The sequence below is a fragment of the Microplitis demolitor genome, chromosome 4 (assembly GCF_026212275.2).
Source record: "Microplitis demolitor isolate Queensland-Clemson2020A chromosome 4, iyMicDemo2.1a, whole genome shotgun sequence".
NCBI lineage: Eukaryota > Metazoa > Arthropoda > Insecta > Hymenoptera > Braconidae > Microplitis > Microplitis demolitor.
In genome coordinates this window covers 802,939-818,728 of record NC_068548.1, presented here as the reverse complement: position 1 = coordinate 818,728, position 15,790 = coordinate 802,939, and the positions used below count along the sequence as shown (strand labels likewise).

Below are 15,790 nucleotides of genomic sequence, written 5' to 3'. Positions count from 1 at the left end.
CTTTGATAATAAAGCCAGAATTCTCATTTAAAGGTCGGCGGATAATAATGTATCAAAAAAAAATGTCAAATTTTTTTTCTAATAACTTTCTAATTAAAATTACGCTCTAATTACTGACTTTACGGTACAATTACTCTCTACCTTTTTTGTAAGAAATTTAATTTCCTACAAATTTGGTCCTTATCACTTTTATCATATCTATCATAGTTTTGCTCAATTTATGAATTAAAACTTAAAAAAAAAATTCAAGTAAATTAATAATTAATTAAATTAAAAAAATTACCCAATTAATTAATCAAATTAATCAAAACAAAAAATCTGTATCAAAAATATGTGAAAAAAAAAAAATTCAATTTGCGATCAAAAATAAGTGTGAAAAAAAAAATTAAAATTTTGTACTACCTAAACTTAAGGTAAAAATTGATAATTAATAGAAAAAAAAAATGAGTGAATAATTATATTAATTTATTATTAATGATAGATAATTATATTTTTAAGAGCGCTACTGTAAATAAAATTTTAGCTTATTAATGTTTGTCGCTAATTTATTTCACTTGCTATATATTATAACATAACAATATATATATATAAAAAAAAAAAAAAAATTAATAATAATAATTTTGTATTAATTGCAAATTACAGAAATAAAAGTTCTATTAAATTTTTAAAATGTTTTTTTTTTTTTTTTCTAATTATTATTTTTTTTTTTTTTTTATTATTTCAATGTATAATATATGAATGAAATTAAAGTGGATTAAATATATATGTACATGTATATCAACTTATTAAATGGGTGCATTTAAATAACCACTTAAGTGTTCAAAACCAAAGAATCTTTTTTTTTTTTCATTCATATTGTAATTTTTAATTGAAACTTACTGTGCTATTTAAATAAAATATATATAAATATATATATATATATATATATATATAGATTTATAAATACTATGATTATAAATATATAAGAAGTATATAAGCTGGAAAATATATGGAATATGTTTAAATAAATTATTTTTTAATTGAACTTTCTTATGGAATTATTTGAATTATTTTTTAAAAATTTTGTGTTTTATTTTTAGGCGGGAATTTTTTTTTATGGAAGAAAGTGGAAATTTAAATGAGATCTCGTAAGAAATCGAATCAAATTTAGATATCGTATCAAATCGAATCTATAATAATCGATATCTCGATTTTTTTGTATAGTATCGATTTAAAATTAATCGATATCTCGAAGTATATCGAATCAAAATTAAATATCAAATCGAATGTATCATAATCGATATCTCGATTTTTTTGTATCGTATCAAATGTATAATAATCGATATCTCGAAATATATCGAATCGAATGTATAATAATCGATATCTCGAAATATATCGAATCAAAATTAAATATCAAATTGAATGTATAATAATCGACATCTCGAAATATATCGAATCGAATGTATAATAATCGATATCTCGAAATATATCGAATCAAAATTAAATATCGAATCGAATGTATAATAATCGATATCTCGAAATATATCGAATCAAAATTAAATATCAAATTGAATGTATAATAATCGACATCTCGAAATATATCGAATCGAATGTATAATAATCGATATCTCGAAATATATCGAATCGATTGTATAATAATCGATATCTCGAAATATATGGAATCGAAGTTTAATATCGTTTCAAATCGAATGTAAAGTAAACGATATCTCGATTTTTTTTGTATAGTATCGATTTAAAATTAATCGATATCTCGAAATATATCGAATCAAATTTAAATATCGTATTGAGTCGAATCTATCATAATTGATATCTCGAATTTAGTTGTTTAGTATCGTTTGAAATATAATCGATATCTCGAAATATATCGAATCGAAATGTATTGTATCGTTCATACAAAAATCGATATAAGATAGTAATTAATAATTAAAATAAAAATCTATGAAATTTAGTAAATTTAAAAAATAATTAAAATTTAAATTTAAAAAAAAACTTTTTTTTTTTAAATATTTCTATATTCTATTTAAAAATAAAACCGCAGAGTTAAAAAAGTGTCAGGAGACTTATGTAAACTACTGGAGTAATTAGTACTGCGTTTTAAGTATCTCATTAAAGTGAAGTACATATAAAAAGATTCTACACCACACACCTACACACACTTACGCACACTTTAATTTACTGATTCGTGTGTGCATGTATACATAAAATATATGAATGTATGTATCATCTTTTTTACCCATTTTTTATTTTTTTCTTCTATTTTTATTCTTTTTTTACCTTTTATACTCTCAAGTATCAGCGAGGAAGGAAAAAAATTCAAATAATCCAGTTTGGGTTCAGACTGCAGTCGAAGCTGTTGTCTCGTAAAATAAATAAAAAAAATATTTACCTGCAAGTAAATTTAACTTTAATTTGTTTCAATTGATAGGATAATTATATCGTAGATGTATTCGGTACATGTGACAGCAGAGAGAAGAAAATCAACAGTTTCAGTTGCGTCAGCGCAACCGAGTACTTCAAAATGCCGTGACAGTGAAGTTTTATTTAACGTTAGACGTAAATCTATTCCTGTACGAATTATTAATTACGTTAAAGAGAAATTTCATTCCCAAGATACAGCCGGTAAGTTTTTAATTAATTGGACATTATTAATTAATTAATTAATTAATTACTGCATGCGTGCATAAAATTTAAAATTTTTGAATGGGAAGTTTGATATATTTTTAGATTATTTATTTAATTGATCAATTTAAATAATCGATAGTGCATAGATTCAAGTTACGGAAATCGATTCGTTGCGATAATCGAGATATCGAAACTAATGTAATTCGATACTGATTAATAGATCGATAGTGAGTTTTAACTTTCGAGTTGAAATTAAAAATTTTTTTTTTTTTTGAAGTTGAAAATTTCGATATATCGATTGTTTCTTAATCGATATATCGATTTTTGTTAATAGTCGATATATCGACTTTTATCAATAATCAATATATAGAATTTTGTTAATAATCGATATATCGATTCTTATCAATAATCGATATATCGATTTGTGTTAATAATCGATATATCGATTTTTATTAATAATCGATGTATCGATTTTTATGAATAATCGATATATCGATTTTTATAAATAATCGATATATCGATTTCTTATTAATAATCGATATATCGATTTTTTTATTAATAATCGATATATCGATTTGTGTTAATAATCTATATATCGATTTTTTATTAATAATCGATATATCGATTTGTGTTAATAATCTATATATCGATTTTTAGTAAAGATCAATAAATCGAATATTTATTTGAGGAATTTGAAAATTTCGAGATATCGATTGTAAAAAAATAATCGATATATCGATTTTTGATAATCGATATATCGAATGAATTTTTTTTAAGCATAAAAACTTTTCTAAAGTATTTGAAAATTTCAAAACATCGATTTTTCAGTAGTTGATGTATCGATTCTTTGATAATCGATATTTTCATAATCGATTAATTTTTCTTCAAGTATGATAATTTTTCTAAAATTCAAAATTTCAGAATATCGATATTTTAATAATCGAAACCAATTAAAATCGATTTATCGAACTTCGATTCGTATTTTAAATTTTAAAATAAATTTTTCCCGCGTTTTTTTAAAATTCCCAATAATCATGCAGCCAAATACTAAAAATCAAAGGAAAAAAATTAATTGCAGGTTTTTATGAGTTACAAACTCTTTTTATTTATCAAAAAAACTGTATTACAAAATATATCTTACATATTTTCATACTTTATCATTTTATCCATACTCAAATACCACCGTTACAAAATATCAATTCTCATTTTCCTTTATCAAAAAAAAAAGTACCAAATTTCAAAAGTGTAACAAACTTTATTTCATAAGTTATCAGCTTAAAAAACGAAAAACTCAAATTTTTATCCATCAAATCTCCAACAGATTTCAAAAAAAAAAAAAATAAAAAAAAAAAACTTTTTTTATAAATAATAAAATTTTAACTTGCACTGAACCTCAATGCATTAACTTCATTTATATTCTCATAAATTTTCATAACATTGATATTTAAAATAAAAAAATAATTTCAAAATTTTAAGATTTTGGATTTTTAAAATTTAAACTCCCATTAATTTTTCACTCATAATTTTCCAACCGTCAATTTTCATGACTCCGTTTCAAATTTTCCACATTCAAATCAGCTTACGCGCGAATTTTCAATGAAGAAAAAATGGCGGGCGCTTAAATTTTCAATTTAAAAAAGCTCATAATTTAAATCAGGCCAATTTCAAATTTTCCCGCCACTTTTTACTTTAAGCCCAAAATTCAGCTCTTCGATCGCCTAAACTTCAAGAACTTCTTCGTACTTCATAACCTACAAATTTAAATATTCCCGCCATAATTTAAAAAATCCAAAATCTCAAAATTAAATATCATAACCAAAAAATAAATCAAAAAGAAAAAAAAAACAATAGATATTAATCGCGTGTCTCAAACTGACTCATAGCTCTCCCAGTGCGTGAGTCATCATAAACCTTGTACTTAATCCCAAACAAATGTCTCCTCTTCTCCGCAATTAATTTAAAATTTCTAACTTTGTCTCCCATAACCTCGTAATTTAACCTCGGAGAAGTTACCGGCTCCGAGTAACAATAAACGCTCGAAGTTTGCCTAATTTTCTCTTCATCAACTTCATTGCCTTCATTAACATCCCGTAAATTCAAAATATTCTCCAACTGCCCGCCATTAATTCCATCCCTCGTTTCTTCAGACGAGCCGATAGATGTCGCGGACAAACTCTTGTCCGTTAGAGATTTGTTCGAACAATCTGCCCAAGTACTTGAGTAATTAATCAGGTCTTTAAGTGGCTCATTAATGTTACTATCATTTTCTCCATGATGATTATTGTTAATCAAACAATCCTTTGTTTTGTAATCATGGCAATTAATATAATCATGCCCATTAGCATTAATGCTCTCATTGTCCACGTAATGGTCAAATGACTCATCGTAGCTTTCATTCAAATTACTGTTATCATTAGGGTTAGGGTTAGGGTTAGAATTATAATTATTAATGTAATTATTATAGTATCGATGCTCGTAATTAATCGAGTAGCCATTTTTGTTTTCATTAATGTCTTGATAGTAATTTGTATTTTTATCTTCAGACTGTACTTCATTTTGTTCAATTGAAGTATAGTTGTATTGCTCGTAATTATTTATGATATTTATTTTATTTGATGATTCGTAGGATGTTATTTCTAATTCTGTATCTAATTGCTGGTTATTTAGTGATTGAATTGATTGGTAATCCCATAAATCTGCTGATACTAATTGGGATTGAAGTTGAAGTTGAGGCTGAGAGTGGGGATGAATTTGAAGGTTAGGATTGGGATAGGGAAGCAGTTGAAGGTTAGGATTAGACTGGGAATGAAGTTGAAGGTTAGGAGTAGGGTGAGAGTAAAGTTGAAGGTTAGAATTAGGGTGAGGGTAAGGTGGGAGATCAGACTGAGGGTTAAGAGGCTCGGGGTGGGGATTAAATTGAAGTTGGGGAGTAAATGAAGTACGAGTATATGGAGGAGTTTCATATGAATTGATGTAGGAATTGTCATTATTAATAGAAGCTTCATCGGTACTGTCGGTATTGGCTGTCATTGTATCAGAATCATCGTGTTCTTTGTTTATGTTGTTGTTGTTGTTTAGTGATGACTGGAGTAATTGCTTTAAAACTGAACCCTCTGCCAGAGGTTGATGCTGAGAGTGACTCAGCAAGACGGTCTTCCGTTGGAGATCAAGGGGCGAAGACTGATCGGTCTGTGACTGGTCGACACGAAGATCCATTATAGGGGGTGGCCATGATGGGTCCTTGCGAGGGGGCAGGATCAGAGATGCCAGTGGAGTAGGGGCAGGAGGAGGAAATGGAGTCAGGGGAGGAGGGGGATAAGGGGACAGCGATGGTGGGAGAGATAGAATTGAAGGTGTGGAAGCTGGAGGAAATGTATTTAAGAATGTATTCTGGTAGTGTTGGATCAGGTAGTGATGGACTGGAGTTTTTACTGATGACACTTCTAATTTACTTGACGCCTGTAAATTATAATTTTACTATGGTATTATAGGCTGTCATGGACCTGTACTGGAATTCGGATATTAAGGTATCTTACCCAAGGTATTGGAGGCACTGATATAGGTCGCGTGTTCTGCATGAAATTGTTGTGATACATCTGATTATGTGCTGGATTTACTATCAGTTGGTTCTCGTCCATTAATTTCAAATGTTTGAAACGTTTTTTACGCGTATGCTGGATTCCATTTAATATATTTCTTACTTCATAATAATCGTTGCGTTGTGCGGCAATTATTACTTTAATCATTATGTCTTTCTATAAAATAAACAAATTAATTAATTAATTAATTAATTAATTACTCATTCAATGTCATTGATAATTTTAATTTTTAAAAAAGAACTGATTTTTCGCGCCGAAAAAAAATTCTTCAATATTTAAAATTTAAAAATTAATTAATTAATTAATTAATTAATTAATCAATTAATTGATTAATTTTCTTCGTAATTAAAAATTTTAATTTATCAAAAATTTTTTCCATAACCTCAACTTTTTTTTCCGAAATTTTTTTAATTAAAAAATTAATTAGTGGAATTAATTAATAATTAATATTGTAATTAAATTTACCTTAATATTACCAGGAACACAAAATCTGGCAGCTAGAGATTGCAATTCTTTATATGAAAGTCTACGAAGATTCATTTCATCCATTTTTAAATTCTTTATATATATTTATATATAAATATATGTATATACTTATTTAAATATTAATTATTATTAAATTACTTTAATAATTGCACTTATGGTGTGTAAATGATTTTTAAATAATTAACAGCAACAATTAAATTCACAACTGTCAGCGTGTTCTATCTTCTGATGTTTTTTTTGTTTGGGCTTGGGGTTAAAAACAAAATGGCCGGTCATATATTATATTATAGTATATATTTTATATAATAAATATACTCATATTTATATATTTATGTGTTTAGTTATCTATAGTTATAATTTATAGGGTAATACAATTTCTAGTTTAGGGAAATATTTTTTTTGCCGATGAAGAAAAACATTGATGGTGATGGTGTCCAAGTTTGAGGTTAGACTTCCATTTTTTTATTTTGGAATTTATTTAAATAATTCGTTTTTTGTGGTGACAGTGACAGAATAAATAAAATAATTTATTTTTTTAATAAATAAAATAATTGGCGGGAATTATTATTTTTTAAAAATTTAAATTTTTTGATAGTGATGAAGGTAACAGACGAGTGATAATTTTGTGACAATCAAATAAAGTGACAGCTGACAATTGTTGTTTTTTTTTTTATTTTTGAAAAAATTAATATGATACTGGTGGGCTGACGTCTAATTTTTTGAATTTTTTAAAAAATAATAAATTATAAAAAAAAAATATTTCAAAAAAATGCACCTGTAGTTTTTTAAATTTTCTACACGTGCATTTTTTTTAAATTTAGAAAATTTTTAGTTGTCTACTAACTACGGTATCATAAAATTTTTTAATTTGAATTTTAAAATTTTCACCTGTCAGATAATTTAACTGTCATGCAAAAATTTTAAAAAATTTATGCTACAGATCGCGGGCTAATTTTAATTTTTAAATAAAAAAATTAAATATTGACAGTAAAATATAAAAAAAAAAATGCATCAGAGTAAATTTTAAAAATAATTTTCAAAATTTACGGACTCAGTAAAAAGAAAACTTGAATTTGATGTCTACTGTCAGCGTCATTAGCAAAAAAAATTTTTAAATTCATGTTTTAAATTTAGTGACATAAAATTACAGACATCTGACACTTATTTTATTCAAATTTTGAAATCCGTAAAAAGTTTAAAAATAATATCTTACATAAATATTTAAATAAATATATAAATAGAATAAATAATCAAATGTTATTTCAGTATTTTAAATTTAAACACAAAACTTTTTACCGCCAAGATTTAAAAAAACAAAATCATAGCAATTAAAATTCATTTGAATTTAATAAGAATTTTAATTAAACAAATTCTTGAAATTTAATTAAAATCTCATTAACATAAAATTTAAATTACTCAGATAATTAAATTTTAATTGTAATTAATTATTTTAATTATTAAAAAAAAAAGCAAAATAAATAAAATTGAGAAAAAAAATTAAAGTATCGATATTTGATAGAAAAAAGTTATAAAAAATATATATGATATACATATGTATAGATATATATATATATATATATATATATATATATATACATATCATATATTTATTATAAAGGCCACGATAGCTGCGCAGTAATTATGCGCACAAGTTAAAATTTAAAAGCTCCTGCGTAACGCGCGCGCGCATATTCGTCCGCAAGCTCGCAATCTCTCTTGTGCTTTTCATGCTTCCAGTGTTCGCAAGCTCATTAGCAAGTTATCACTTATCTGTTATCATAAAAAATATATAAATTAAATAAACAAACGTCTTATCAAGTAGTAAAAAAAAATTTATTCATAAAAATAGCGGTAATTTTTAAATTTATAATTTTTTAAAAATTAAACGTCAAAAAAAAAGTATAAAAATTTTTTTTGCACCGTGAATTAATTTATTATTAATAATTAGTAAAAAAAATTATTGATTGTATAGTTGGAAAATAATACGATGAAAGCCGTAAGGAAAAGTCGGGAAAAAAGTAAGTCATTAAATTACTCATTTTTTTTTTATAAAAATTCTTTAAAAAAAATATTGAAGGGTTGAAAAGTAAAAAAATAGAAGTAGCTTTTCCACACTATCACGACTGTAGTGCTCGCTCGAGAAATATAAATTTCTTTCATCTTCTTTTGTCTATTCCTTCCTTTTTTTAATTACTATTTTTTTTTTGTGCTGGTTGAGAAAAAAATTAGGCAGCGAAGTTTCAGATGATTTACCTCTAGTGACTAAACTATTGGAGATATGATGAAAGTTATGGGGACCAATCTTGTAGGAAATTTAATTTCCTACAAAAATTGTCTGAAATAATTTTCATGTAAACTTGATATTTTCAAAGTTATTTCGATTTTAAGTACACGACAATTTGAAAATTTCCATAAAATTTTTTTTTGTTGTTAATATAAATTAATATTGTGGCTAAACTATCAAAGATATGAAAAAAATGTATCAGATCATTTTTGTAGCTCATTGAATTTCCTACAAAAAAGGTCCTTACGAATTTTGTCGTAACTCCAATAGTTTCCGGTAAATAATGAAAAAAGCCACAAAAAGTGATAGATTTATCGTGCTCGTAAATTGAAACTTGAGTTTATTTTTAAAAAATAAATTTCAAGTAATTAATTATCTGGAATGAAGATATGGCAATTGGAGTGTATGGATGTAAAAAAAATTAAGATAGGGATGATAAATTATTTTAGCAAGACATGATTAATAGCAGCCTTGAAATCTTGAGAGGAAAATGTTTTTTTCTTATTTTATTAGAAAAGTGGAGAGTGAGGAAGGCGAGGGATGGGTTGAAAGCTTTGGAGACGTATTGCCTGGGTTTAGATAGGGGTAGTGAGTATGAGACATTAAGGGGATAAATAATAATATTGTGTGTGGTAGTTGGTGACGGCTATTATAGAAAAAGGGTAGAGGACATGAGAGAGTGAGATAGAAGAGGCTGTCAGAGAGTTTTTTTTTAGTGATAAATATATATATATATATATATATATTTGTTTAGCAATAGGAGCTTTAGCTTCATCAGCCTCCGGGTTACCATGACGACCTCAATATATTCCCGGGTTAACTGCGTAGTTATTTAGTTTGAGGTAAATGTATCAGTATTGAAGTTTATTGGTTTATATTTTTTAAAAACTAGATAAATTTAATTGGAGATTTATGGCCTGTGAAAAAATATTTTTATAAAATTTCATGAAACTTTCCACCGGAAAAAGCCTGGGAAATTTTTTTAATTTTGTAAAATTTTACGGGAAAGTAAGTTTGGAAATTTTTTTTTAATTTCATGACATTTTCCACCGAAAAAAGCCTGGAAAATATTTCCTAAAAAACCTGGGAAATTCGGAAATTTCATAAAATTTTACACGAAAAACAGTCTGGAAAATTTTCTAAATTTCATGGAATTTTCCAATGAGAAAGGCCTGGAAAATTCGGAAATTTCATAAAATTTTACACGAAAAACAGTCTGGAAAATTTTCTAAATTTCATGACATTTCCCCCCGGAAAAAACCTGGGAAATTTTGTAAAATTTTACACGAAAGAAAGTTTGGAAAATTTTTTAAATTTCATGACATTTTCCACCGACAAAAGCCTGGAAAATATTTCCCCGAAAAATGCCTGGGAAATTTTGAAATTGCAAAAAATTTTACACGAAAAGCAGTCTGGAAAATTTTCTAAATTTCATGACATTTCCCTCCGGAAAAAGCCTGGGAAATTTTTCAATTTCATAGAATTTGACACGAAAAAAAGTCTGGAAAATTTTCTCAATTTCATGGAATTTTCCACCGAGAAAAGCCTGGAAAATATTTCCCCAAAAAAGCCTGGAAAATTTTTTTTTTTTAATGTAAATGTTAATATTTAAAAAGTTAATTAATTTATATCGATACTGTGACATTTACCTCAATATATGTATATATATTTATATATTATATATTAATCTATAGGTTACTGCAGTATTTAAATAACTTATGGCTCAAATTGATTTTAAATTTGATTTTTTATGGTAATTAATAATTTTAAGAAAATATTTTATTGATAATTAGCATTTTAATTAATTTAAGTAGGTTATGAGGCTTTAATTAAAATTCATAGAAATTAAAAAAACTAAGAATGAGTTAAAAACTTTTGTCTTTTTAATTAAAAAAATTAAATTTTTTTTTTAAATATCGGAAATTAGAAACTCGAAAGTTCGAAAAGTCACTTTAGTAATTTCATTAATTAATCGATCGATTTTCCATTAATTAATTTACAGATATAGATTTAACATTTGATATTTAATTCTTAATTAAATTAAAAATAAAAATATAATTTCTATTCTCTGTAGAATTTTTTCTGTTTTTTTCTATCTAATAACATCTAGAGTAAAAAATATATAATAGTCAATCATTAGTTACATTTAATATATAACATATATCTTTCATAGTTAAAAATAGATATAGATCAATTTTAAATATAGTTATTATCATAATTGTAATTATAATTATAATTACAAAGCATGTTAATTATAAAATTTTATTAATATAAATTTAGCATGAATAGACCGCTTGATATTTAAGTCAATATCTACAGTCTATATTACTTGTAAATATTAATTAATTATTTTAATTATAGTAATTAGTAATTAGATTATATAATTTTTTTTTTTAATTATTTATTAATTAGTGTCTTATCCTATAGCTCTCTCTCTCTGTCTCTCCCTATATATATATATATATATAGATATATATATATATATATATGTGTATATTAAGAGTGTGCAAATAATTTGAACACACAAACAATTTGAAAAATTTATTAGTTTCCAATTATACGAAAAATTCAAATTATTTGTAGATTTCAAAATTATTCGATTCTAATTTCGAATTATCCATTAATATTCTATTCGAAGTGTGAATTATTCGTCAATTATTGTAATAAATTAACGCGCAATTGATCAGAAATTAGATAAAACTTCTTTTATTTAAAATTCGCGCCAAAAATTCAAATTTCAAATGAATAATTCAAATCATTTGATTCAAATTTCGAATTCTTCATCAATATCCGATTCTAATTTCGAATTATCCATTAATATTCTATTCGAAGTGTGAATTATTCGTCTATTATTGTAATAAATTAACGCGCAATTGATCAGAAATTAGATAAAACTTCTTTTATTTAAAATTCGCGCCAAAAATTCAAATTTCAAATGAATAATTCAAATCATTCGATTCAAATTTCTAATTCTTCATCAATATCCGATTCAAATTTCGAATTGTTCATCAATATTCGATTCGAAGTCTGAATTATTAGCAAATTTACTCATAATTAATCATAAGTTAGATAAAACTTCTTTTATTCAAAATTCGCGCCAAAAATTCAAATTTCAAATAAATAATTCGAATCATTCGACCCAAATTTCAAATTCATCATCAATATTCGATTTGAAGTCTTAATTATTAGCAAATTTACTCATAATTAATCATAAGTTAGATAAAACTTCTATTATTCAAAATTCGCGCCAAAAATTCAAATTTCAAATAAATAATTCGAATCATTCGACCCAAATTTCAAATTCATCATCAATATTCGATTTGAAGTCTGAATTATTAGCGACTTAACTCATAATTAATCATAAGCTAGATAAAACTTCTTTTATTTAAAATTCGCGCCAAATATTCAAATTTCAAAACTAAATAATTCAAAAACTTACAAGTAATTTAAATTGTTCCATTTAAATGTTAAATCTAACATCAATATTCAATTCAAGAACTATTTGCACACCCCTAATATATATACATATATAAATCTATATATTTATATAATTCAAAAATTTAAACTTTGAACTATAAATTGCAAATAATTAAATATTTAGAGTTCCTCTTCTATCGATTATTTGAATGAATGATTGAAAATAAATAAATTTATTCATTAAAGTTGTCTATATTTTTTATAAAATATTCAAATCTGTCAGCTCAAGTCTCAAAAAAAAAATAAAAATATTGTTGAGGTCGACTTTCACCTTTTTCACTTAAAATTACCTCAATAAAAAATAAAGGCAACTAATTTATTAATTAACTGTAATTATTTTATTGCTTGATTACTGAATATCTGCACTCAACAGCACGTGTGTCGGTAGTTTTTATTTGAAAAAAAGCTGATGAAGAAAAAGTAAATGAGTATGTACAATAATTATAAATTATAATAGAATAAAAAGTATAAATGGCACATTTATATTAAATAAAATTGGCACGAATTGTAAGTAGAGATAATAAAAATAAAATTAGTAGTAATAAAAAGTCTCGAGACGAGGAAAAAAAACGTACAGTCTTGGCAGTTGTGGTTCTCATTCGACTCTTCCAGAGGACGATGAGCTTGAGGATGTCACGGACGTTTTAGGAACATCTGGAGCCGCTAGTATTCCATTAGGTCGTCATTGCCCGGAGCAATTGGCAACACTTGCAGCGACGACACGATTTACTCGCAAGGAAATTCAATTAATTTACCGGGGGTTTAAACAGGAGTGTCCTACTGGGCTTGTTGATGAGCAGGGATTCAAGCAAATTTTTTCACAATTTTTTCCACAGGGTGGTAAGTTTAGTAAATATATATATATATATATATATATATACATATTTTTCACGAGAAATATCGAATACATATTTATAATTTGATCGATATTTGTAATTTATGATCTGAATTGTAGAAATTAGATCGTTGGAAAATTAAAATTGAAATAATGGCTGAACTATGGGAAATATGAGAAAAATATAAGAGAGAAAATTCGTAGGAAATTAAATTTCCTATAAAAAATGTCCTCATGAATTTTTATGTAAATTCAATTCTTTAGTCATAATTTTCATTAAAAGTAAAATTTAATGAATTTTAAGAACATTAAAATTTGTGTAAAGATAAAAATTAAAATTACGGCTGAACTATGGGAAATATGAGAAAAATATAAGAGAGGAAATTTGTAGGAAATTAAATTCTCTACATAAAAGGTCCTTATGACTTAGGGTGTAAACTCAATTATTTACACAGAATTTCAATTAAAAGTAAAATGTAATAAATTTTGGGGAAATTTCAAAACTTAAATTTTGTCTAGAGATAAAAATTAAAATTACGACTAAACTATGGGAAATATGAGAAAAATATAAGAGAGGAAATTTGTAGGAAATCAAATTCTCTACAAAAAAGGTTCTTATGAAAATTCACTTAAATTCTACTGTTTAGGCAGAATTTGAATTAAAAGTAAAATGTAATAAATTTTGGGAAAATTTCAGAACTTAAATTTTGTCTAGAGATAAAAATTAAAATTACGACTAAACTATGGGAAATATGAGAAAAATATAAGAGAGAAAATTTGTAGGAAATTAAATTCTCTATAAGAAAGGTCCTAATGAATTTCGAGTAAAATTTTGAAAATTTCAGAAAATTTTCTCAAACGAAAATTAATGAATTTTTCCTACAGACGCCAGTCAGTATGCTCACTATGTATTTAATACAATGAAACGAAAGCACGCTGGAAAAATAAGTTTCGAGGTAAAACTCAAAAAAAAAAATTTTTAAAGTAACAAATATTGACAAGAAAATGAATTTCAGGAATTTTTGACGATACTCTCAAAAGTATCTCGTGGGTCAGTCGAAGAAAAACTACAATGGGTTTTCGGGCTCTACGACCTCGACGGCGACGGATTGATCAGCAAAGAAGAAATGCTCGACGTCGTCGGGTCAATTTACGAAATGCTCGGGCGTTACACGCAGCCGCAGATCCTTGAGCCGCAGGTGGCTGCCAAAGAACACGTCGAACGAATTTTCCATGTGAGCCGCCTTTTTTTTCATAATCGCCTCCACATTTGTTTTTTATTTTTCTACTTAACAATAAATTAAAATTTCTAGTTAATGGACGCAAACAAAGATGGAGTTGTAACAATCGAAGAATTAGTGCAATGGTGTTCAAAAGATGAACAATTACTCCAAAGCCTCGATACACTTGACACCGTATTATGAAATTTCTAATTCTAACCATATTTCAGTATTCAAAATATATATCATGGTAAAAATTTTTTTTATACTTTTTTTTAAAATATTTTTTTTTTAGTACCAAAAGGCGAAAATAATTTTTAAAAAATTACGGAATCGATCTTACTTATCAACTTAAAAGTCTTATCTTTAATGTTTAACTTAATTAATATACATCTACAAGCCTTTATGTCTTCTTTGAATCTTTAATCTTTAAAGTCTATTCTTTGACTGTTTAAAAAAAATATATTAAACGCAAAGTGCCACTTGGAAAAAAAAATTTTTTTTTTTATATCAGACTATATATATATATATATATATATATATATATATATATATATATATATGTAATTACAGAAATTGCGATGTGTCAAAAAATTAAATAGCACAATTTTAAATTGATAGAAAAAATTTGAAATTTATGGCGGCTGTTTTTTTTTCTCCATGTAGTTAAAAAAAAAAAAAAAAAAATCGGGAAATGTGGAATTTTACAACTACTTTTTTTAAAATTTATTAAAAGTTTGTTTTTTGATTCTTCATAATATTTTTTTTTTGGAAAAGTATAAAATTGTTTCAAATTTTGAATGAATTTGTGACCTAATTTCGCTTCACTTTTCCTATAAGTAAAAAAAAAACTGTACCCCAGTGTCTTTCAAAAATGCCAATTACTTGGCACACGTTCATTATAAAAAAAAAAAAAAAAAAAATTATAAAGAAGTCGAATAAGTGCAGTAGAAAAAAAAACTAATTTTTGTCAAAATAAAATTTTGGGAATTTAATAAGAGAAAGTTTTTAATTAAAAAAAAAAAAAAAAAAAATGTATCGCACAAGATCTCGATTAATCGATTATTCAAAATTTGATTATCGAGATATCGGTTTTGTTCTGATAAATCGTAAAATAAATCAATTTTTTTATTCGATTAATCGACTTGTGAAAAATCGATATCTCGATTTTCATTTCGATACATCGAAATTTTCAAAATCGATTATTCCTCTTGACTAAATTAAAATTTTAGAAAATCGATTAATCGATTTTATTTTCATTCGACTA

The 15,790-nt window shown here is 25.4% G+C and overlaps 2 protein-coding genes across 9 annotated transcripts; one reads left to right on the top strand and one right to left on the bottom strand.

The window, feature by feature from the left end:
* Positions 1–3,708: 3,708 nt before the first annotated feature.
* Positions 3,709–6,954, bottom strand: LOC103574630 (hypothetical protein). The gene is made up of 3 exons (XM_008554119.3): positions 6,687–6,954; positions 6,159–6,377; positions 3,709–6,081 (listed from the first exon to the last, which is right to left on the bottom strand). Exons 1-3 carry the CDS (start codon positions 6,768–6,770, stop codon positions 4,477–4,479), a joined length of 1,908 nt encoding a protein of 635 aa, XP_008552341.1. The 5' UTR covers positions 6,771–6,954; the 3' UTR covers positions 3,709–4,476.
* Positions 6,955–7,109: 155 nt separating this feature from the next.
* Positions 7,110–14,967, top strand: LOC103574631 (Kv channel-interacting protein 2). Of its 8 annotated transcripts, none has more exons than XM_008554121.2 (6): positions 7,110–7,152; positions 8,680–8,725; positions 13,117–13,308; positions 14,189–14,259; positions 14,320–14,538; positions 14,617–14,965. In XM_008554121.2, the coding sequence occupies exons 1-6, from the start codon at positions 7,129–7,131 to the stop codon at positions 14,725–14,727; spliced, it is 663 nt and encodes a 220-aa protein (XP_008552343.1). In that variant the 5' UTR covers positions 7,110–7,128; the 3' UTR covers positions 14,728–14,965. The 8 variants fall into 8 exon arrangements, with proteins under 8 accessions (XP_008552343.1, XP_008552342.1, XP_053593949.1 ...); XM_008554120.3 differs by having other exon boundaries at positions 7,124–7,152; positions 13,081–13,308; positions 14,617–14,967; XM_053737974.1 differs by lacking the exon at positions 7,110–7,152 and adding an exon at positions 7,202–7,310 and having other exon boundaries at positions 13,081–13,308; positions 14,617–14,966.
* Positions 14,968–15,790: the final 823 nt, after the last annotated feature.